At 38.6% G+C, this 23,474-nt stretch overlaps 1 protein-coding gene across 1 annotated transcript in view; it reads left to right on the top strand.

The window, feature by feature from the left end:
• Positions 1–23,474, top strand: part of LOC128684997 (kanadaptin) — a 49,700-nt gene that overhangs the window by 14,444 nt on the left and 11,782 nt on the right. Inside the window, exons 3-9 of the mRNA XM_070103466.1 lie at positions 2,804–2,958; positions 3,376–3,565; positions 8,320–8,515; positions 10,745–10,922; positions 13,437–13,579; positions 19,412–19,575; positions 22,598–22,774. Of these exons, the coding sequence (XP_069959567.1) occupies positions 2,804–2,958; positions 3,376–3,565; positions 8,320–8,515; positions 10,745–10,922; positions 13,437–13,579; positions 19,412–19,575; positions 22,598–22,774 (1,203 nt within the window). The remainder of the gene's footprint in view (positions 1–2,803; positions 2,959–3,375; positions 3,566–8,319; positions 8,516–10,744; positions 10,923–13,436; positions 13,580–19,411; positions 19,576–22,597; positions 22,775–23,474) is intronic.

A 23,474-nucleotide genomic window follows, 5' to 3' on the forward strand; every position in this document is an offset into this window, starting at 1 on the left:
CACTGACTTTTTTGGGTTATCCTGGGTGGCAAATCCTCTGGGGTTAATTGTTTCTTGGTATTCTCAATAAGCCACACCAACAACGGTGCTACAGCAGCAGCAGCAGCTGACAGTGCAGCAGCAGCAGCAGCTGTACCACCAATAGTAGCGATGGTTGATTGGGGTTTATTATACAACCTGGCCAGCTCGGAGACATGCACTCCACTTTCATACTTATCAATGATCTTTTTCTTCATCTCTATTGTAATTCTCACCCTTATTGCTGTAGGGTTGGCACTAGAAGCTTTCTTGGGGCCCATGGTCACTTATTTTCCAGAAAAAGCACCGAAAACACTGTAATAATACGAAATATTCCGATTGTATGCTTGGATGTTACCGCGGAGGCTGGCTGGTAAACAATGCCACCGGCGGAACATGTGAGCGTGGCTCAGGCCGCACATTGGACGCGTCTCGGACGAAAATCGGTAAGCGGGTTTTTAAGCGGTATGTGAGGCAAAATTTTTGCAATTAAAGTAAGCGGTATGCGAAATAATCGCTATGTGATGCCATCGTTATGCGGGGGTCCACTGTATATGCTTGTACATGTATATGTAGTGTGACTTGAGTGTAAGTAGAAGTAGCAAGACATACCTGAAATCTTGCATGTGTATGAGACAGAAAAAAAAACACCAGCAATCCTACCATCATGTAAAACAATTACAGGCTTCCATTTTACATTCATATGGCAGGAGGGTAGTACCTCCCTGGGCGGTTACTGTCTACCAGCCTACTATCTTCTGATCTGTATGCTCCAGATTCTCTGCATAATTTTCACACGACACATATCCCTTAAACAATTCTCCACTGCCTCCGGCCTCCTCTTCTCTGAAGTGTTCAAAACCCAAGTTTCATACCCATATAACAATGTTGGCTTCTCTGTACTCTGGTATATTTCCCTCTTTGCCTCCATGGATAAGGTTTTCTCTCTACAGTTGCCTCAACACACCACTCACCTTTTTTCTCTTTTTCTATTCTATGGTTTACTTCATCTTTCATAGACCCATCTGCTGAGAGTTCCACTCCCAAATGTCTGTCCCTTCCTCTAATCTGATATCTACTCTTTTATTGCCTAGAGTTTTTGTAACTCTCACCACCTTGCTCTTTCTTATGATGTATTTTATAATTTGTTATGGGGTGGACCAGTAAACTATCTGAAGGCCTAGGTCATATAACCAAAAGCTCCATGGAGTGGATCACTTTTTCCTTTTATCCTGGAACAACAAAATACTCCACCGATCTGTTTATGTGGGAAGTGATTTTGTGTGTGTGTGTGTGTGTGTGTGTGTGTGTGTGTGTGTGTGTGTGTGTGTGTGTGTGTGTGTGTGTGTGTGTGTGTGTGTGTGTGTGTGTGTGTGTGTGTGTGTGTGTGTGTGTGTGTGTGTGTGTGTGTGTGTGTGTGTGTGTGTGTGTGTTAGTGTTAGTGTTAGTGGTAGTGTTTAGTGTTAGTGTTTAGTGTTTAGTGTTAATATAATTACCATATGATATCCAATAGTTTATATACAGGTACAGTTCTAAGGAAGCCTTTTCTACTACATACTGTATATAGGGAATGCAGAGGAATAAGGATATATGAAGGACATGGGAGGTGTAGATTATATTTACATTGAATCATTGAAGGGCATGGGAGGTGTAGATCAAGTGTTTACATTAAATCATATAAGTTAACAGTACTGTACTTAGATAAGGGTTAAGAACCTTTTATTGCATTTATGGATTTAGAAAAGGCATTTTATAAACTGGATAGGAGAGCAATGTGGCAGATTCTGCAAATATATTGAAAAGATGGTAGGTTACTAAAAGCTGTAAAGAGTTTTTATGCTGATAGGTGTGATAACCTAACCTGAGCTGATAGGCCCAGGTTAGGTTATAGGAGAGAGAGGGGATTATTTTCCAGAATAATATGGCCTTAGACAGAGATTTGTGATGCCAACATGTTTGTTTAAAATATTTATAGATGAGGTTGTAAAAAAATTGAGTGTTGGGGTGTTGGTGACGGGTGTAGGATTAAAAGATGATGGATTTGGTTGAAAGTGAGAGTTGGCACAGTTTTGGGTGTGGGATTGCCAAAAGTATACTTTAGAAGGCTGAGGAGGGGTTGTTGAGGTGTCCTGGACACTTAGAGAGGATGAAGGCATATAAATCTGGGATGGAGGGAAGGAATGGTAGGGGTTGTCCCAGGACGGGTTGGAAGGATGGGGTGAAGGAGGCTTTCAGTGCTCGGGGTAAATATTCATTGGGCTTATATTGAGCACATTGGATCAAGGTGAGTGGAGACAAGTAGTTTTTGTGACCTAGTGTACTATTGGAGTGTGAGAAAGGTAACTTTTATGAATGGGTTTAGGGAAACTGGTTAGCTGGACTTTAGTCCTGTTGATGGGAAGTACAGGGTCTGTGCTCTTATGGAGGCGTGAGAGTGTTGCAGTATCGGGGGCCATCTGAACTGTGATGTCAGCACTCTTCTGGCAGGACAATGATTATTGAGTGATGGTGAGGACATTTCCTCTTTTTCTGGTTTGCAATTGCTGATGTGTTAAAAGAAATACAGGACCCTTCAAGGAGGTGCATTTATGCTAGTGAATGTATCTTGACCTAACAAATTAGGGCTACCCCTCTCCCTCCTTCATTTGGTAAAACCTGATTGCCTTCCATTTCCCCATGCACTGTATGACTCCTTTGGATTTAGTACTTCCCCATGAATATAATAATAGTAGTATTCAGGTACTGAATAATATACCCTTCACTGTACACTGTTTCTTCTTTTCAGGAACCATCATGGAGTGGATTGCCACCTGCTGCTTACTCATTTGAAGTTCTTAAAAATGGAACTATCATAGATGTAATACATTTGAATAGACCAATTTCTGTTGTTGGTCGCCTTGCACAGTGTGACATTGTTATGGAACATCCATCACTATCACGGTCAGTTTCTAGCCTGGGAGCAAACTTCTTGTTATTGTGGTTTTCTCTATTCCAATTTATATGTTAGGTATTTAAATATCTTTCAGTAATACTTTATGTTTATTTTTCTCCAGCTTCATCTCTTTCTTAATGTCTTGCACCTTATTATTCTTTTAATGCATGTGAAGATAGTAAGTGAACTCTATTTTCCTGTTTGGCACTGATGATGAGTCTTTAGCAGCTTCATAAAGGTTTTCCCAACCTTTTTTCTTTAGTTCATTGGTGCTGGAGGTGTGGATTTAAATCACACTTAAGTTTATCAATTGTTTTAACATATTTAGCTACACATGTATTATCTATAAATAACATTTATCATTTTTCATGCAAGAAGTGATCATCATTGTACTATGAATAATTTTTCAGTACTTTTTTTTTCAGATTTCACTGTATTATTCAGTATAGACTTGTGGGTTCTGACACACAGCCACAAGGATTTTATGCTTATGACCTTGGTAGTACCCATGGCTCTTTCCACAACAAGCATCCGATGAAGCCTCATACTTACTACCACTTGCGAGTTGGTCACATGCTAAAGTTCGGTGGCAGTACTCGTATGCTGATTTTGCAAGTGAGTAACATTTCAGTTGTTCAAGAAGAAAAAGTCACAGTACCATGACTGGTAGATTGTGTGTGGCAGTGTAAGTGGAGAGTGTCTGGCAGTGTGGATGGAGCAAGTGTATTAGTGTAGGATAATGCATGACATCCAAACTGACCAGTCCAGCTTGGTTATCATGCAGAAGGTAAAATGGTAGGAGAGGAACTTTAGGATAACATTTCAGTCTGTCCTGGACCATCGTCAAGTCATAACTGAATGAGAAAAAAAAGAAGAGAAGGCCAGAAGACAGAACTGGGGAATAGGGAGGGAGGAGAGATGGCAGCAGCAGTAGTGTGGGGTTAGCAGTATAGCAGCAGCAGGTGCTGATGGTGGTGGTAAAACAAGTTTAAAATTAAAATACGTAGTTACCTTACTGCACACTTGTCTTTATACTACAGTATGCTGTAGTGTTCAAAACTGAAACTGATCAAGTGTACTCTCCTCAAAGGAGGTTCATTTTTACTGGTGAAGGGCTCTTGATCCAGGGAATTGGAGCTACTCTACCCTCCCCCAGATCAAACTTGATTACCTTTCATTCCCTTGGCATTATATGACCATATGGGTTTAGCACTTCCCCATAATATAATAATATAATAATGTTATAAGAAGAGCAGAGTATATGGAGAGTAAAAGAAAGGTGAAGAGAGTGGTGAGAGAGTGCTAAAGGAGAGCAGATGAAAGAGTGGGAGAGGCACTGTCAAGAAATTGTAATGAAAATAAGAAAAAATTTTGGAGTGAGTTAAACAAGTTAAGAAAGCCTAGGGAAAGTATGGATTTGTCAGTTAAAAACAGAGTAGGAGAGTTAGTAGATGGGGAGAGGGAGGTATTAGGTAGATGGCGAGAATATTTTGAGGAACTGTTAAATGTTGAGGAAGAAAGGGAGGCGGTAATTTCATGCACTAGCCAAGGAGGTATACCATCTTTTAGGAGTGAAGAAGAGCAGAATGTAAGTGTGGTGGAGGTACGTGAGGCATTACGTAGAATGAAAGGGGGTAAAGCAGCTGGAACTGATGGGATTATGACAGAAATGTTAAAAGCAGGGGGGGATATAGTGTTGGAGTGGTTGGTACTTTTGTTTAATAAATGTATGAAAGAGGGGAAGGTACCTAGGGATTGGCGGAGAGCATGTATAGTCCCTTTATCTAAAGGGAAGGGGGACAAAAGAGATTGTAAAAATTATAGAGGAATAAGTTTACTGAGTATACCAGGAAAAGTATACGGTAGGGTTATAATTGAAAGAATTAGAGGTAAGACAGAATGTAGGATTGTGGATGAGCAAGGAGGCTTCAGAGTGGGTAGGGGATGTGTAGAGCAAGTGTTTACATTGAAGCATATATGTGAACAGTATTTAGATAAAGGTAGGGAAGTTTTTATTGCATTTATGGATTTAGAAAAGGCATATGATAGAGTGGATAGAGGAGCAATGTGGCAGATGTTACAAGTACAGTGGACCCCCGGTTAACGAACTTTTTTCATTCCAGTAGTATGTTCAGGTGCCAGTACTGACCGAATTTTTTCCCATAAGGAATATTGTGAAGTAGATTAGTCCATTTCAGACCCCCAAACATACACGTACAAACGCACTTACATAAATACACTTACATAATTGGTCGCATTTGGAGGTGATCGTTAAGCGGGGGTCCACTGTATATGGAATAGGTGGTAAGTTACTAAATGCTGTAAAGAGCTTTTATGAGGATAGTGAGGCTCAGGTTAGGGTGTGTAGAAGAGAGGGAGAATACTTCCCGGTAAAAGTAGGTCTTAGACAGGGATGTGTAATGTCACCATGGTTGTTTAATATATTTATAGATGGGGTTGAAAAGGAAGTAAATGCTAGGGTGTTTGGGAGAGGGGTGGAATTAAATTATGGGGAATCAAATTCAAAATGGGAATTGACACAGTTACTTTTTGCTGATGATACTGTGCTTATGGGAGATTCTAAAGAAAAATTGCAAAGGTTAGTGGATGAGTTTGAGAATGTGTGTAAAGGTAGGAAGTTGAAAGTGAACATAGAAAAGAGTAAGGTGATGAGGGTATCAAATGATTTAAATAAAGAAAAATTGGATATCAAATTGGGGAGGAGTATGGAAAAAGTGAATGTTTAGAGATACTTGGGAGTTGACGTGTCAGCGGATGGATTTATGAAGGATGAGGTTAATCATAGAATTGATGAGGGAAAAAAGGTGAGTGGTGCGTTGAGGTATATGTGGAGTCAAAAAACGTTATCTATGGAGGCAAAGAAGGGAATGTATGAAAGTATAGTAGTACCAACACTCTTATATGGATGTGAAGCTTGGGTGGTAAATGCAGCAGCGAGGAGACGGTTGGAGGCAGTGGAGATGTCCTGTCTAAGGGCAATGTGTGGTGTAAATATTATGCAGAAAATTCGCAGTGTGGAAATTAGGAGGTGTGGAGTTAATAAAAGCATTAGTCAGAGGGCAGAAGAGGGGTTGTTGAGGTGGTTTGGTCATTTAGAGAGAATGGATCAAAGTAGAATGACATGGAAAGCATATGAATCTATAGGGGAAGGAAAGAGGGGTAGGGGTCGTCCTCGAAAGGGTTGGAAAGAGGGGGTAAAGGAGGTTTTGTGGGCGAGGGGCTTGGACTTCCAGCAAGCGTGCATGAGCGTGTTAGATAGGAGTGAATGGAGACGAATGATACTTGGGACCTGACGATCTGTTGGAGTGTGAGCAGGGTAATATTTAGTGAAGGGATTCAGGGAAACCGGTTATTTTCATATAGTCGGACTTGAGTCCTGGAAATGGGAAGTACAATGCCTGCACTTTAAAGGAGGGGTTTGGGATATTGGCAGTTTGGAGGGATATGTTGTGTATCTTTATAAGTATATGCTTCTAAACTGTTGTATTCTGAGCACCTCTGCAAAAGCAGTGATAATGTGTGAGTGTGGTGAAAGTGTTGAATGATGATGAAAGTATTTTCTTTTTGGGGATTTTCTTTCTTTTTTGGGTCACCTTGCCTAGGTGGGAGACGGCCGACTTGTTGAAAAAAAAAAAAATCAAGAATACGATACAAAGCAAAACCAACTTAGAAAGAAAGCCACCTGTCAGGTAGTTTTGTTTTTCATTTTATTTAACTGGGTGGAATATCCACAGTGAATAAAAGTAAACATAAATAGACTAACCCCTTCTCCTGTATACATTACTGAAGCTAAAAAGACAAACTTTTGTTTTTCTCTTTCTGGGCCACCCTGCCTCAGTGGGATACGGCTGGTGTGTTGAAAGAAGATAAACAGACTAGAACATTATAGCTGCTTTGATGCATTGTCTTGGTTAATAAGGACCTGGTTTCCTGCCTCTAAGTTGGTAGCATGTTACTAAGTTGATAATGCCCTAGTAGGAAGCAAGTTACTAAGCTGATAATGCTCCAGTTAGAAATGAGTTACTAAGCTGATAGTGCCCTAGTTGGAAGCATGTTACTAAACTGATAATGCCGTAGTTGGAAACATGTTACTAGGTTGATAATGCCCTAATTGGAAGCATGTTACTAAGCTGATAATGCCCTAGTTGGAAACGTGTTACTAAGCTGATAATTCCCTAGTTGGAAGTGCAGTGGAACCCATTTTCACTTGCCCTGATTTTCGTTAAATTTGGTTTTCAACGTCTTTTTTTTCATCAAAATTTTGTCCCAGTTTTCGTTCATCACCTCGGTTTTTGTCAAGTTGACAGTGGTCACTGTTCAGAACGTGTCCACCCGCATCCACACATAGCATCCCACGTGTTCTGAGTCAGTCTGGCTTTGCTTCTCATTGGTAGAGGGTGGTAGAGATGACCTCTCCTCCCTCTCCCCTCCTCGCCATCTTCCATACGCCAACAAGAGTCTTTAATAAAGGTAAAAGTGATATTAAATGTTCATTTGTCCATTTCATTAGTCATTTATATTTATTTCTTATTGTTTTCTGCATGTAAAACTATAGATATTCTCTATAAAATGTATTTTTTGTTAATACTTTTGGGTGTCTGGAACGGATTAATTGGATTTACATTATTTCTTTTGGGAAATATTGTTTCAGTTTTTGTCAAATTCAGTTTTCATCAGACTTTCTGGAACGAATTAATGACGAAATCCAAGGTTCCACTGTATATTACTAAGCTGCACAACTATACCGAATCAGGTTGTAATGTCCCAGCATTGTTTGATACCTTTTCCTTACACATTACCCAGTGATTGTTGAATATTCTCTGCATAGATTTTTTTTAAATTGGTTGCATAAACCTACAAAAACATATTTAACCACAAATAAGCATATTTAAAAAATAGGCACAACTTGTCCAGCAGTAAGGTGTTTTCAAGAATATGCACATTAGTGAAATCATCACATATATTATCATGCATAATGTGAGGCCAGGCTGGTTGTAAAGGTCACATATTTAGGCAAACTTTTATTTATTACTTACATTATGTAAATATGAATTCAACAGTCAAAAGCTAACAGATTTTACAGAGAGTGTTGAAATAAATATGGTTAATGTAGAATAGTTATGTGATGTTAAAAGTATAATTAAATGTTAACATTTGAGTGAGGAAAGCAGTGATAGTTTCAAAGGTGGTCAAAGGGGAGAGATTTAAAGGCTTGGCTAATATGTAAGATTAGAATTTTGCAGTGTTAAAAGTCCAACATTTTATATTCATGTGAATATACAAAACAAAAGAGTTTCAGTGATAACAGTACAGTGAACTGACAAATATTTCATCTATTTATTCATCAGGGTCCTGAAGACGATCAAGAACCAGAATCAGAATTAACTGTAACAGAATTGAAAGCGCTGGCAGCAGAACGTGCCAAAAAACTGGAACAACTGGAAACTGGGGAACTGGAAGAAAACAACCCTGACCAACAAAAAGAGAAATCTGAAATAAGTGGAGAAAGCCAAGAGGATAAAGAAGGCATAGACTGGGGAATGGGTTAGTTTGGAATCCAGTTTCTTAGGTAGTCTACCAGGAAATCTCACTTAATTTCTTTATTAATGTTTTTCTAAATTATTTTCATTTGTATTTCTAATTATATAATGGGTGAGGTAGAATAGATTGCCTAAGATATATAAATCTGAGGTGGATGTTCCAGGAAGAGTTGGAGTAAGGGGTAAAGGAGGTTTTAACTAGCTAGGACTTGAGTGTGTCCAACTAGCATGTATGAATGAGTTAGATCACAGTGAATGAAGCCACATGCCCTTTGTGATTTATGTTCTGTTGGAGTGTGGGCAAAGTTAAATTTGTGAAGTGATTTGGGAAATCATTTAACGAGTTCCTGATTAGCCAGTCTGTGGTACTTACACTGGACCACACAGCCTGGCTGATCAGGTCATCCTCTGGGAAGCCTTGTCTGAGATTGGATCACAAGGGCATTGAGCCTTAGAAGACTCTCCAGGTAGAATCCAGATGAACTTGAGAATTTTGTGATTTAAAGGATCGCTTGAATTGTGATGTTTGTGCACTACTGCCAAATGGCTATTGAATGAGGGATGGTGAATATATTTTCTTCTTTTGAGCATCTTACTTTGGTGGAAGAAGCTGATGTAAAAAAATGTGTATTGTTGTAAATTCATTCTCTCAAATGCTTATATCATTACATATCTTATAAGTATTTCTGTCACTTACTATAATCATTCAACACACATCTTATGATTTTTTTTTTACCATAAGCCATCTCTCACCAAAGTAGGGTAACCCAAAGAAGGAAGCACATTCACCATCATTCATTCATTCAGTAGCTGTCCTGCCAGACGTGTATCACAGTTTAAATGACCCTCAGAACCACAACATTCTCCACTGCTCAATCATAGCAACTTAATAATTTTTTTTTTATGATGAAGAATGGTAATTCAGCAGGTCTTGATTTTCTGACAAAAATTTTCAGTAAGTGGGTCATTGTATAATGAAAACCCATGCCAAGAAACATTTTTCCATTTTTTTTAATCATCCCAGAACCTATTTTGGCATAAATCAACATTTCACTTCTGAGTTTACATACAAATAGCTTTGCTGAATATGTAACAAATATAGATCAAAAAAATTGATACTGTATAACACAGAATGATTTATATTTTAGTGTACAAGATGTTCATGTGTATTACTGTTGCTCATAATTCTAGTGACTGTGAACAATAGTATTAAAGGTTGTATCTTACTGTAACTTTTAACAGATTTAGTCAGGCTTGCATGTACAGTATTTCTGTTACATGTGATTCTATTTAATAAGGATGATAGTACATTATTATTATAATCAAGGGGGAAGCGCTAAACCCGGAGGATTATACAGCGCCTGGGGGGGGGGATATGTGGAAGGCATTCAGGCTTAATTCGGGGAACTGGAGCACAGATCCAATTCCCTAAATCAAGAGCCCCTCACCAACATCAAGGAACCTTCCTTGAGGGGGGATGATAGTACAGTATTGTGTTAACAGTTGGGCATTAATTTATTCATCATCTTTAACCCTTAAACTGTCCAAACAAATCTACGTTCACATGCGTAGTGCTCCAAAAGTAGATCTACGTTTTTTACATATTTTCAAATATAACAAAAAAAAAAAAGCAGATCAAAGTTTTTTACACATTTTCAAATGTAAAAGAAAAAAAAAAGAGGTCTGCATTTTTTTACTTACTTACAAATGTTGAAAAAACGTAGATCTACGTTTGGACAGTTTAAGGGTTAAACTCTGTATTTCTGTACATTGATATATTTTTGCCATTTCCTGGTAGATGCCTTATCACTCCATAAATATGGTAATAATGATGGTGATACATTAATATCAGTAAATAACCTCTGTGACACGTTCAAAGCCTGGGTCATTGACTGGTTATATAACTTAGACCTGGCAACTTTTTCAGTATTCAAACATGATATGTGCTTAAAAGAGAGAGAGAGAAATGTTGATTTATCAGCACAGTAAAGTATCTATATGACTTACGTTTGACGAAGGATGTTTAGGGGTGCCATTCACATGGGTATTTTTATGCAGTAGTGCTAATACTATCCCTAAGAAAGAAACACTGCAGAATTTCAGACCCAAGTACACCTATGAAAACAGTACAAAGTCTTCCTTTTAAAAATATAATATTACAATCTACATGAATTTTATGAGTGTTCTCCAAGGTGTTTTATACTACAGCTACATTTATTTAATTCTTTAATAGGAGATGATGCAGTAGAGGAGGCAGAAGAAGAGGAAAATCCTTTTGCTTCTCTCAATGAAGAGTTATATCTGGATGACCCAAAGAAGACCCTCCGTGGATGGTTTGAGCGAGAGGGCTATGATCTTCCCAGTTATGAAACTGAAGACATCAGTCAAGGGTTTTACAAATGCAAAGTGGAGTGAGTCAGACAAAAATTCAGTTAATTTCCATTTAACACTACTGAAAATTTGTCCTATGTAATGTTTTATAATACACTGTATGTTGTACCTGTTTTTCTTAACTCAGTTTGAAATGAAGGTAGTTTGATCAATAGATCATAAGATATTAGTTTTTAAGAGGAAACTGGACCATTCCCTCCTACAAGTACCTGAGGAGCCAGGTTGTGATGGCTGTGCACCTTGGAGCTGCTAGCATGAACAGTTTGGTTAAACAGGCAGTCAACCTGGAGCCCTGGCCTCAGGCTCAGTTGTGAGGGGTAAAAGAAAACTCAAAAGTATCACAGGTATCCAGTGAAGTTGTTATTCATTGTGTAACAGTGTGAACATTACCTAACATGAGTTTTAACACTGACAGTCATTAGTCTGTAGAGTACTGCCTAACAAAATCAATAGAAACAAGCTAATACACTTCAGGCATAAGTACTTTTTAAACTGCTTTATGATACACAGTTTTAACCTTTAAGTGGCATAACCTTTAAGTGGCATCAAAAATAGTTCAAATTGAGTGATTTTTTTCGTAATGTTTAGTTATTCTTCACATTTCCGTTACTTTGAGCTCAATTTCAAGGTACTTTTATCTGTAAACCATTCAAAAATCATCTCTATTTCTGTAATATATCTTCCATTCTATCAAATGAGACCAAGAAAATGAGAATACAGCCATAAATACCATAGGAAAATACACCGCAAAGTCGCTGTTTAAAACCAAAAAGATAGTCAGTTTTTTATCTCATTATGCACTGCGTGCTGCAGGTTTTTTTTTTTTTTATAGTGCACGCACTGACTACCCAGACCCATTCTCTCATATGTAGGCCTACCAGCTATCTCCCGCAAGATTGGAAGCCGCTAGAATTTTGGCGTACTATTATGGGATCAACACTGGTTTGTAAGCTGTAATATTATGGGACCAACAGTGAAAGAGTTAAATCACCACTTGCATTCCCTCACAACAGAAGAGTGAGTCTGTCTTTCATTGGCTTGTGTGCTGGAAATGACTTCTCCTCTCGAGTGATTTAGGTTCTGTTTGGCATTTTTTTCCAAAATAAACCATTTTGTCTCATCACAGTTGAACACTTGTTGGGGAATAAAGCCCTCACCCCTACTTCATTAAGCTCACTGATGTATTTCTTGGCAGCAGGTCGTGTTTGTTTGGTTGAGTGCCGAACAAACAGTCGACTACCAAGCGATTTTTTTACCGAACAAAGCATTTAAATACCAAATTGTTCGGGTTGGGAGCTGTTCAAGTACTGAGGTACTACGTACTGTATTTTATAAAACATTATTTTGCAAAAATGTATGAGCAAAAATCATCTGAACATTATAGGCAAAAATCAACACCATAAATGTTTTTCATAAATGGCTTGTTGTATGGTCACAGGTGAAAGTCCTGTTATGTGGTAGGATCCTTAACTACTGTAATGAGAAATGGAGCAACTGAAGCCTGCCTAGAGTTTGGTACAACTTCAGATAAGCATGTAATGGGAATTTGAACTTGACTGTGCACTTTGATTTCTTAATACAGTGGAACCTCGACTTACGAGTGCCCAACATATGAGGTTTTTCGAGATACGAGCTGTTGCTCAGTTGATTTTTTGCTCTGAGTTACGAGCCAAAATCCGAGTTACAAGCGAGCTTCCCCTTCAACCCACAAACCACACCTCGCTTGTGTTTATCTATGATTTCATGCTTTAATTCCATGGACATCATCCTCTTTTTCTTCTCAGCACTGTCCTTTGCACTTACTTTCTTAGGACCCATGGTTAGAGAAAAAGAAATTTGGCAAAATAACTGTACAAAATGCAAGCAAAGCACGAGAGAAATGCTTCCATTGCTCAGCGGATGTTTTGGTATTCGCTGCGCCAACTAATGGCGGTGTTCTGAAGCTCCTCATTATTATTATTATTATTATTAATTTAGGGAACTGGAGCACAGATCCAATTCCCTAGATCAAGAGCCCCCTCACCAGCGTCAATAAATAAATACATTGTTTCAGTGTTTTTCTTATGCAACTAGTGATCTAGTGCAGTTAGCCTCACAAACACTCCATTTTCAGAAAGGAAAGAATGGGAAGATATGGTCAGTGCGGGAGTGGCAATGCCCGCCACCACTCATCACATAATGACATATTTTATTCACTCTAGAGTATACTATATTGTTTATTATTTCATATTAGATGAATTGTGATATATAAATAAGCCGAAGAGTTGATATTATGCGTTATATTGAAGTATTTTGTCCTGCCTCCCAAGAACAGGAATTCCACTGGAACGGATTAATGGCATTTCAGTTAATTTAAATGAGGAAAATTTATTTGATATCAAGCAAATTGAATTACAAGCTAGGTCACGGAACGGATTAAACTTGTAAGTCGAGGTTCCACTGTATTTTTAACTTTGTCTTTCTTGGGTGTCTGAATCAGTCTATTTAACATCTGTAACTAATAATGGTCTTTGTGTGAACATATACTTTTTCAGACTTCCTGTTCCTGGCCCTGCTGGTGGCCCATTAGTTGCCATTGTTGAACACAAAGGCAAGAAGAAAGAAGCAGTAATACAGTGTGCTCTTGAGGCTTGCAGGTTGCTTGACAGGCAAGGTGTTCTTCGACAAGCAAAGCATGGTAAGTGTCTTAGCATTACTGTATTAACTTATTTATTCCACACATCAGTAAACAAAGGGGTGATTAGTTTTAATTCTTGTACACATCGAATTTTAGTAAACACTGGTTTACAGCACTAGCTATGTAAGTAAAATTCATTTTATTTTTGCTTATTTGTTACAGTACAATCAGTTTTCAAACATTTTTAAACATAGTTAAGGTAGTGTTCTCCCTTATTGTCAGCAACACATGGTGTGAGTAAAAGGAAGATAGTTATAGACTTTGAAGATTGAGACACTTATGCAACATATGGGAATCTTTATTGAGGAAACGTTTTGCCACATAGTGGCTTCATCAGTCCAATACAAAGCTCTTGTACTGATATTATTATTTTGACAACATTAGACTAAGTTGCATCAGTATTAGGAGCTAAATGCATTTTGTCAAGCTGATACAAAATGAAACACTTTCACCATCATCCACTCTATCACTGTGTTGCCAGAAGCACACAGATACTACAGTTCAGATGTCCCTTCAAACTGCAAATATTCCCCGCCTCCTTTAGAGTGCAGGCACTATACTTCCCACCTCCAAAACTAAATTCCAGTTAAATGGTTAACCTGAATTCCTTCATAAAATGTTACCTTGCTCACACTCCAGTAGATCATTAAGTCCCAGAAACTATTTGCCTCCACTCCTATTTAACATGCTCACACATGCCTGCTGGATGTCCTTGCTTCTCTCACACAAAACTGTACTCAAATACAGTAATACCCCAATTTTCATCCTTAATCCGTTCCAGAAGGTCAGTCGAAATCCAAAATAGACGAAACCCAAAGTAATATTTCCCATAAGAAATCAAGTAAATCCAATTAATCCATTCCAGACACCCAAAAATTACATTTTATAGAGAATAACTATAGTTTTACTTACAGAAAACAATGATAAATAAATATAAAGCACTCATTTTAATGGATAAACATTTAAATCAGTTTTACCTTTATTGAAGACTCTTGTTGGCATATTCTTTACGAGATCCGCATGCAGCTGCCTTGCCTTTTCGCAAATTATCGCCTCCACAACACTATCACTGTTTTTTGTTGATCCACACCAACAACAACTTCTCAACATCTTCAATTGTTTGCTAGTTTCCCAGATGACAGTCTTTGAGGCAGAATTTTTTTCAAACTGTGCTCATTCACCACACACACCCATTCTGTCATGTCTAGTCCAAAATGTACTGCTCACAGCATATTTGAGGGCGCAGTGCTTAATTAAAACATAGATCTACGTGAATGGCACTGGCGTTACATAGACAAACGTAAGAGACAGCGAAAGAGTTGAACCCTAACTTTTAGAAAAAAAGAGGAAGAGGATTTACCATTTGGGATGTTTGAGTTATTGTACTTTGTTAGTGCTTCTGGTATCATGCCATCTTGTAATATGGCACTTTGTGTACGTATTCTTTTTCTCTCCAATACTGGCTGTACTGTGGGCTGTTGTACGTTCAATCTTGATGTGTGAAACACTGGTCTGTTGTGTTTCATTGCCATGTATCTGCCCTTCACCACCTACGTTTTTCATTGTCTGTCATTTTTTCCTCTCTTTGGCTCATTTTTCACTTTGTCTAAAAAAATTATTTTTGCTTGCCATGCATTCAGTTTTTTGATAAGTAATTTGTAGTGATGTGTTCTCTTCACATGAAATTTTGGGCAATGTCATAACATTTTCTGGTCTGTAGTGGTGATTTACACTTCTCAAGGTGAAAATGTCTACACCCTATCAATATTTATCTCTATTTTGAGATTTCCTTGGCATAGTACATACATATCTCACACCTTTCGTCATCTTCTGTGGTAGTTGCAGTTTTGTTTACTGTGAGCTGCTCTGAGTTTGCCAGTCCATCTTTATCTGCATGTATTTCCTTCGATTTATGTTGTTTTATGCTTTCATTGCTGCTGCTTCTTGTTCTGGCAGTGTATCACTGCTGTTTCTGTCCCATCTTTGCTCTTCACTAGTTTTGTGATTTGTGTCTGTCTCACTTTCCCATTTTTCATAAATTTTCCGGTAAGTTCTTCAAGAATGCTTTTCTTGTGATCCTGGCTAGTGCTATTCTGTACATGTTTTATAGCTTCCCAAAGCTCTCTTTCTCCTTCAAATCCAGTAATATCTTCCTTGCTTGATATCACTACCAGCAACAGTATTAATTCCACCTGGTTCTTCATATCATATAACATACCTCTTGATGTACCTATAAATTTTTTCACACTTCCCACAGATTATATTTATGATTGACATGGCTGTACTTCCTGGTGTTATATATTTACTTGTAGTAAAACCCTGATGTAAAACCATTGAGTATAACATTTCCTTTTATGCTGGTGTGCTGTGGAATGAACTGTATGACATTTCAATTTGGCAGTTTGTCAGATAATTTTCTCTTATTATTTTCCACTAGTACTTTCTGTTGTTGGTAGACTAACTAATCTGATTTATGATTATAATGTAATTGTATGTGGATGCAGTGATGTGTTATATTTAATAAAATAAAATACTTATAGATTCAAAGATTCCCAGGAAGTAGTAGGTTTGCTGGTATTGTCCCAGCCTGGGTCTTTTTCCAGTCAGTGACCTGGCAAAAGCTTCCTAGGTAGTAAGTTGCTAGACAGCAACTGCCCAGGGAGGTACTACTGTCCTGCCATTTTACATGATGGTAGGATTGCTGGTGTCTTTTTTCTGTCTCATAAACATGCAAGATTTCAGGTATGTTTTGCTACTTCTACTTACAATTAGGTCACACTATACATACATGTACAAGCATATATATACGCACCCCTCTGGGTTTTCTTTTATTTTCTTACTAGTTCTTGTTCTTAAGATTACATAATTGTCATTTCTTACCTTAAATTCTGGTTGCTGGTGCATGTTGATAGGTGTAAAGAGGGATGGTGTGGCCCTACCAGGCTGAGGTGGAATGTTGAGGATTGTTAGCTGAGGTGGATGGTTGAGGCTCGTGCGCTGTTATTGATGGTTGTACTGGAGTACTGAGAAATTCAGTAGTGCATCTCTGGTCTCTTTTACCCTGCAGTATTCTATACAGCTGATGGTAAGGCATCTTTAGCTGCTCTAGACCCCATTTCAGAGCAGTGCTTATAGATTTGTCAGGGTCCTCCTCAGTGAAAAAGTCTGCTAGTTTAGCAGTAACATGGAACTATCCTTGTAGCTGTTGCAGTGTTAACTGTTTTTCTTCAAGTTCTTCCTCATTTTTGTCTGTTCTCTTAGGTTAGGTAAGGTTCATCAGGAAACAGGACAAGTGTTTCCTAACTTGGGTCTTAGTCATATGATGACCCGCAGCTGCAGCTTTTGGTCATCTAACCGAGACCTTCTGCTGATATCTGCCTCCCCTGTATCTGGGCATTGAGCTCTGCCAACATTTCCTCTTGACTTCTTTCTTTCCCATAATCTTTTAACAGTTCATTCACTTCATCATCTGGCATATCTTCAAAGCCCTTACCTGGCAATCTCATTTGCAGCTGAACAATTTTCTGCACCTGGCTTGCAACTGAGGGGCAACCTGTGAAAGTATTCAACACACTAGGGTATAACTTTTCCCAGCCTGCATTTAATGTTGATTGGGGCACTTTTGACTCACATAATAACAGCTGCAATGTTAAATTTACACCAAAAGTCTGGCACACCAAGGTCTGAGTCAGCATCCATTGCTGCAACAAGTTTTCACATCACTGTTCTAGTGTAATTACATTTAAATGTTCTAATAATTCCTCGATCCAGTCATTGTCGTAAGCTCCTCTCTCTTGTGTGCGAGTTATTTGTGTACGTGTATTGTGTATTAAAGAGGTTGTATTTATGTTAAGAACTATTTTTATGTGGCTGCACATCCATTAAAGTTTCTGGATGATTATGGTAATTATCCAGAGTGAGAAGAACCTTGAATGCAAGGTTCTTGCTGTGTAGGCACAACATGACTTTAAGAATAAAGTGATGCTTCAGCCAGTCAATAAATAATTTCTCTGTCATCCATGCTCACTGGTTTGGCTAGATGACTGGTAAGGTGGTTTTAACTGTACCTTTCAAGGCACTGGAGTCTTGAAGTGGTAAATAACCATTTGAATATCAAAAATGGTATACAATACCAACAGGTTTGTAAGACACATAGTAAACAGTTAGGCAACTTTATTCTGAAACATTTTGGCTACGGCTTCTACAGTCGAGTACAGAAAGTAGGCAGGAGCAGTAGAGATGTGAAGACGATGTAATCAGTCCATCACCCTTGAGGTCATAGATTTGAGGTTGTCAGTCCCTCAAATCTACGGAAGGATATAGGAAAGCAGTGGTTTGATAATAGAGTTGTGGATGAGTGGAACAAACTCCCGAGTACCATCATAGACGCTAAGACGTTGTGTAGTTTTAAAAATAGGTTGGATAAATACATGAGTGGGTGTGGGTGGATGTGAGCTGGACCTGACTAGTTTGTGCTACTAGGTCGGATGCACTGCTTCTCCCTTAAGTGATGTGTCTGACCTCACTAGGTCAAGGCATTGGCTTAAGCCGGTGGGAGAATTGGAGCTGCCTCGTATAGGCCAGTAGGTCTGTTGCAGTGTTCCTTCTTTCTTATGTTCTGATGTTCTTAGCCTGGAGAAGAGCTCTGTTCCATAGTCTGGAACAGAACTCTTCTCCAGGCTGAGGGACTGACAACTTCAAATCTACGACCTCAAGTGAGATGGACTGATTACATCATCACATCTCTACTGCTCCTGCCTACTTTCTGTACTTGACTGAAGGAGCCTACTGTGTAGCTGAAGCATTTCAGAATAAAGTTGCCTGACTGTTGCCTATGTGTCTTACCAAATAACCAGTTGCTTATGCTTAAAATTGCTTTATGCATTACCACAAAGTAGCAAACTGAAGGTGCCTTCAATCCTAGTGCACTTTTCTCTTGCTGGCTGATGTAAGTTCTCACTGGCATCTTCTTCCAATAAAGACTTGTCTCATCAGCATTAAACACTTGCTGTGGCTTGTATGTAATGCAGCAGGGAATTTCCGTGCAGTAGTGTGGTCAACAGAAGCAAATTTAAAAGAAAACTTAATAAAATGCAACCAGTTATGCAATTTGAACCTTTGGAACCAGTCTGTAATAAACAAGCACTCTACTTCCTCATCACATGCTATTTTATAATATTCTAAGGCTTTAACTTTTTCATCACATTTAGCTGTTCTGACTTATTTGCCATTTTTTTTTTCAGATGGTCACGTTCTGGGTTACTCATTGCACAAGCTCCTAATTGTGCGAATTGATGCCTCATTCAGGCCATAGGCTCTTGCTGTCTTCCTCTCACATGCACCATGCTTAAGCTTATTGAATATTTTGTATGCTCTTCAAAATGCCTAGACTTTCACGCTTATGCTTTTTTACACTTCCACAATCACTCTCATTCCTCTAGGATGCCATAGTTACTATCCAAAGATGAGATGGTATGATGGAAAGATAAAAAAATTGATTCATGAACACAGGCTAAATATAGTGTTTGACACTTGAAATTGGAGGACTTAGGTGAGGGAGGTTGTGTACATGAACAATGAACTCGTCCTAAGACTCATTGTGAGACAAAGAACCTGGCATGTGCCATATTTTCCCCTACATTTACTCTGCCATGCAAACTGATTAATACGGCATGTTCACCAATAATATGTGACAATTTTGCAACTGTATTAATGTGAAAATATGTTAAGAGAGCACGTGTTTACCAGCAGTCTGCTGTACTTGGAAGCACTGCAGAACATTTTTATCGAGCATGCTCCATTACTGTTTCTTTTATAATATTTTTCCTGCAGAGAGCCACGAAAGAAAAAAACGTGACTGGGCAGAAAACGACTATTATGACTCTGATGATGATGATTTCTTGGATCGTACTGGAGATGTGCAGAGGAAGAGAATAAGGCGTATGAGGGATGCTGTTGGAAAGGATAATGCCTTCGTAGAAAACTACGATACACTGGTAATATGTTTGCATATTTTTTTTTATTATTTTTTTTTTTCAACAAACCGGCCATATCCCACCAAGGCAGGGTGGCCTAAAAAGAGAAACAAAAGTTTCTCTTTTTAAATTTAGTAATTTATACAGGAGAAGGGGTTACTAGCCCCTTGCTCCTGGCATTTTAGTCGCCTCTCACAACACACATGGCTTACGGAGGAAGAATTTTGTTCCACTTCCCCATGGAGGTAAGAGGAAATAAACAAGAACAAGAACTAGTAAGAAAATAGAAGAAAACCCAGAGGGGTATGTATGTATATATATGCTTGTACATGTATGTGTAGTGTGACCTAAGTGTAAGTAGAAGTAGCAAGACATACCTGAAACCTTGCATGTTCATGAGACAGAAAAATGGACACCAGCAATCCTACCATCATGTAAAACAATTACAGGCTTTCGTTCACACTCACTTGGCAGGACGGTAGTACTCCCCTGGGCGGTTGCTGTCTACCAACCTACTACCTAGGATATATATATTTCTTTCTTCTTTCAACACAACGGCAGTATCCCACCGAGGTGGGGTGGCCCAAAAGGAAAAACGAAAGTTTCTGCTTTTTCTTTCTTTCAACACACCGGCCATATCCCACCGAGGCGGGGTGGCCCAAAAGGAAAAACGAAAGTGTCTCCTTTTACATTTAGTAATATACAGTATACAGAAGAACGGGTTACTAGCTCCTTGCTCCTGGCATTTTAGTCGCCTCTTACAACACGCATGGCTTATGGAGGAAGAATTCTGTTCCACTTCCCCATGGAGGTAAGAGGAAATAAACAAGGACAAGAACTAGAAAGAAAACCCAGAGGGGTGTGTATATATATGCTTGTACATGTATGTGTAGTGTGACCTAAGTGTAAGTAGAAGTAGCAAGACGTACCTGAAATCTTGCATGTTTATGAGACAGAAAAATGGACACCAGCAATCCTACCATCATGTAAAACAATTACAGGCTTTCGTTTTACACTCACTTGGCAGGACGGTAGTACCTCCCTGGGCGGTTGCTGTCTACCAACCTACTACCTAGGATATATATATTTCTTCTTTCAACACACCGGCTGTATCCCACAGAGGCGGGGTGGCCCAAAAGGAAAAACGAAAGTTTCTCCTTTTACATTAATAATATATACAGGAGAAGGGGTTACTAGCCCCTTGCTCCTGGCATTTTGGTCACCTCTCACAACACGCATGGCTTACAGAGGAAGAATTCTGTTCCACTTCCCCATGGAGGTAAGAGGAAATAAACAAGAACAAGAACCAATAAGAAAATAGAAGAAAACCCAGAGGGGTATGTATGTATATATATGCTTGTACATGTATGTGTAGTGTGACCTAAGTGTAAGTAGAAGTAGCAAGACGTACCTGAAACCTTGCATGTTCATGAGACAGAAAAATGGACACCAGCAATCCTTTCTTCTTTCTTTCAACACACCGGCCGTATCCCACTAAGCCAGGGTGGCCCAAAAAGAAAAACGAAAGTTTCTCTTTTAAATTTAGTAATTTATACGGGAGAAGGGGTTACTAGCCCCTTGCTCCCGGCATTTTAGTTGCCTCTTACAACACGCATGGCTTACGGAGGAAGAATTCTGTTCCACTTCCCCATGAAGATAAGAGGAAATAAACAAGAACAAGAACTAGAAAGAAAATAGAAGAAAACCCAGAAATATTGTGAAGTAGATTAGATTTGTGTACAAACGCACTTACATAAATACAATTACATAATTGGTCGCATTCGGAGGTGATCGTTATGCGGGGTTCCACTGTATATGCTCGTACATGTATGTGTAGTGTGACCTAAGTGTAAGTAGAAGTAGCAAGACGTACCTGAAACCTTGCATGTTCATGAGACAGAAAAATGGACACCAGCAATCCAACCATCATGTAAAACAATTACAGGCTTTCGTTTCACACTCACTTGGCAGGTTTCAGTTACCTGAGGTTTACCGTGGCCTGAAAATAACCCTTAATTTTGTTTAATAATGGCTCCAAAGTGCGAAAGTAGTGATGCTGGCAGTTCTTCAAAGCCTAGGAGAAGCTGTGAAGTGTTTCTCATTAGTGAAAAAGTGCTAATTCTTGACTTATTATGCATAATTTTCAATTAAATTGTATCATAGGTATGTATAGAGGCAGACTGGTCATACGGGCATTTGGGCAATGCTCGCTGGGCTGGATAAAAAAATTGCTGAAAAAAGTCACAAAAAACTGAAGTCATAGCCATTGCACAAAGACTGAAATGAAAATGGAACGTGCCTTAGCTGAGCAGTGAAAACACACCTCTGCCCCTCAGCTGACCTGATAGGTGACGGATGCCTGAGCCGGGTTTTAAGGCCCAGTCTGCTTCTGGTTATGTATTTAAACAAAAAATGACATATATGGGGTTCGCTACTATCTGCAATTTCGGGCATCCATGGTAAGTTTTGGAATGTATCCCCTGTGGATATGGGGGAGGGTGGGGGACTACTGTATGTTTTTTTTTTTTCAACAAGTCGGCCGTCTCCCACCGAGGCAGGGTGACCCAAAAAGAAAGAAAATCCCCAAAAAGAAAATACTTTCATCATCATTCAAGACTTTCACCTCACTCACACATAATCACTGTTTTTGCAGACGTGCCCAGAACACAACAGTTTAGAAGCATATACAGTGGACCCCCGGTTAACGATATTTTTTCACTCCAGAAGTATGTTCAGGTGCCAGTACTGACCGAATTTGTTCCCATAAGGAATATTGTGAAGTAGATTAGTCCATTTCAGACCCCCAAACATACACGTACAAACGCACTTACATAAATACACTTACATAATTGGTCGCATTCGGAGGTGATCGTTATGCGGGGGTCCACTGTACGTATAAAGATACACAACATATCCCTCCAAACTACTAATATCCCAAAACCCCTCCTTTAGAGTGGGGTATTTTGAATATTGGTACATCTGAAATGTTTCAGGATAACTCTTTCAGTATTGATCAGATAACCGTTTTTTTTTTTTTTTACAGATAACAAAATATAATGAAGTCACAAAGGAATTAGCAACATTAGAGGAAAAACTTGCCAAGGCAGACTTCCTAAAACAGGTTTCTGAGTGCACCAGTGTAGCCGATGATGATCTTGACACTTACCTGAACAAGCTGCAGTCAGAAGTGCCAGACAAACACAAACGTGTCACTTGGAAGGTAATTGGTTTGTTTTCCTAATTTCTTTGAATGCTAAATATAGTTTTCTGTTTTCTAGACTTTTACATTTCTTTGAATGTTAAGTATAGAGTTTTCTATACTTTTACATTTAAATGTTTGTTATATGGTGGTAGCTGTTTTATGCATAAAATTAATGCAAAGATAGGCCTAAATTAGAGAAAATTAAACATAAAATATTGTTCTTTAATTTAAGAAAGAGCTGCATTCTTCGTGTACATTTGTAACTTGTTTATTCAGATCTCAGACCCTAATTTCCAAAAGTAAGCAGTAGTAAAAAGGATTGTTATGTCCCACACAAGTTAAGCATATTTGTTCAATAATTGGCCTTAGTGTGCCTTTTCAGTGGCAAATATCATGTGATGATTTATTTATAAATTAAATGCTTTACATTTAATTTATAAATTTAATTTATAAAATTTCGAAAAATTATTTTTTCTTATGAAATGATAGATAATCTTTTCCCGATCATAATGACACCAAAAGTATGAAATTTGATGGAAAACTTACGAAATTATGCTCTCATGAAGTTAGCAGTCTCAACAATGTTTGCTCATAGGCGATTTCGCCCACTTTGAGCCCTATTTTCGTCCAATTCCAATGCACCGGTCAACAAAACTCATAGCTATTTCGTTAGAACTCCATTTGTTCTATCAAATGCGTACAAGAAACCAGCCAGTTA

Source organism: Cherax quadricarinatus, chromosome 5 (genome assembly GCF_038502225.1).
Source record: "Cherax quadricarinatus isolate ZL_2023a chromosome 5, ASM3850222v1, whole genome shotgun sequence".
In the NCBI taxonomy this organism is placed as follows: Eukaryota; Metazoa; Arthropoda; class Malacostraca; order Decapoda; family Parastacidae; genus Cherax; species Cherax quadricarinatus.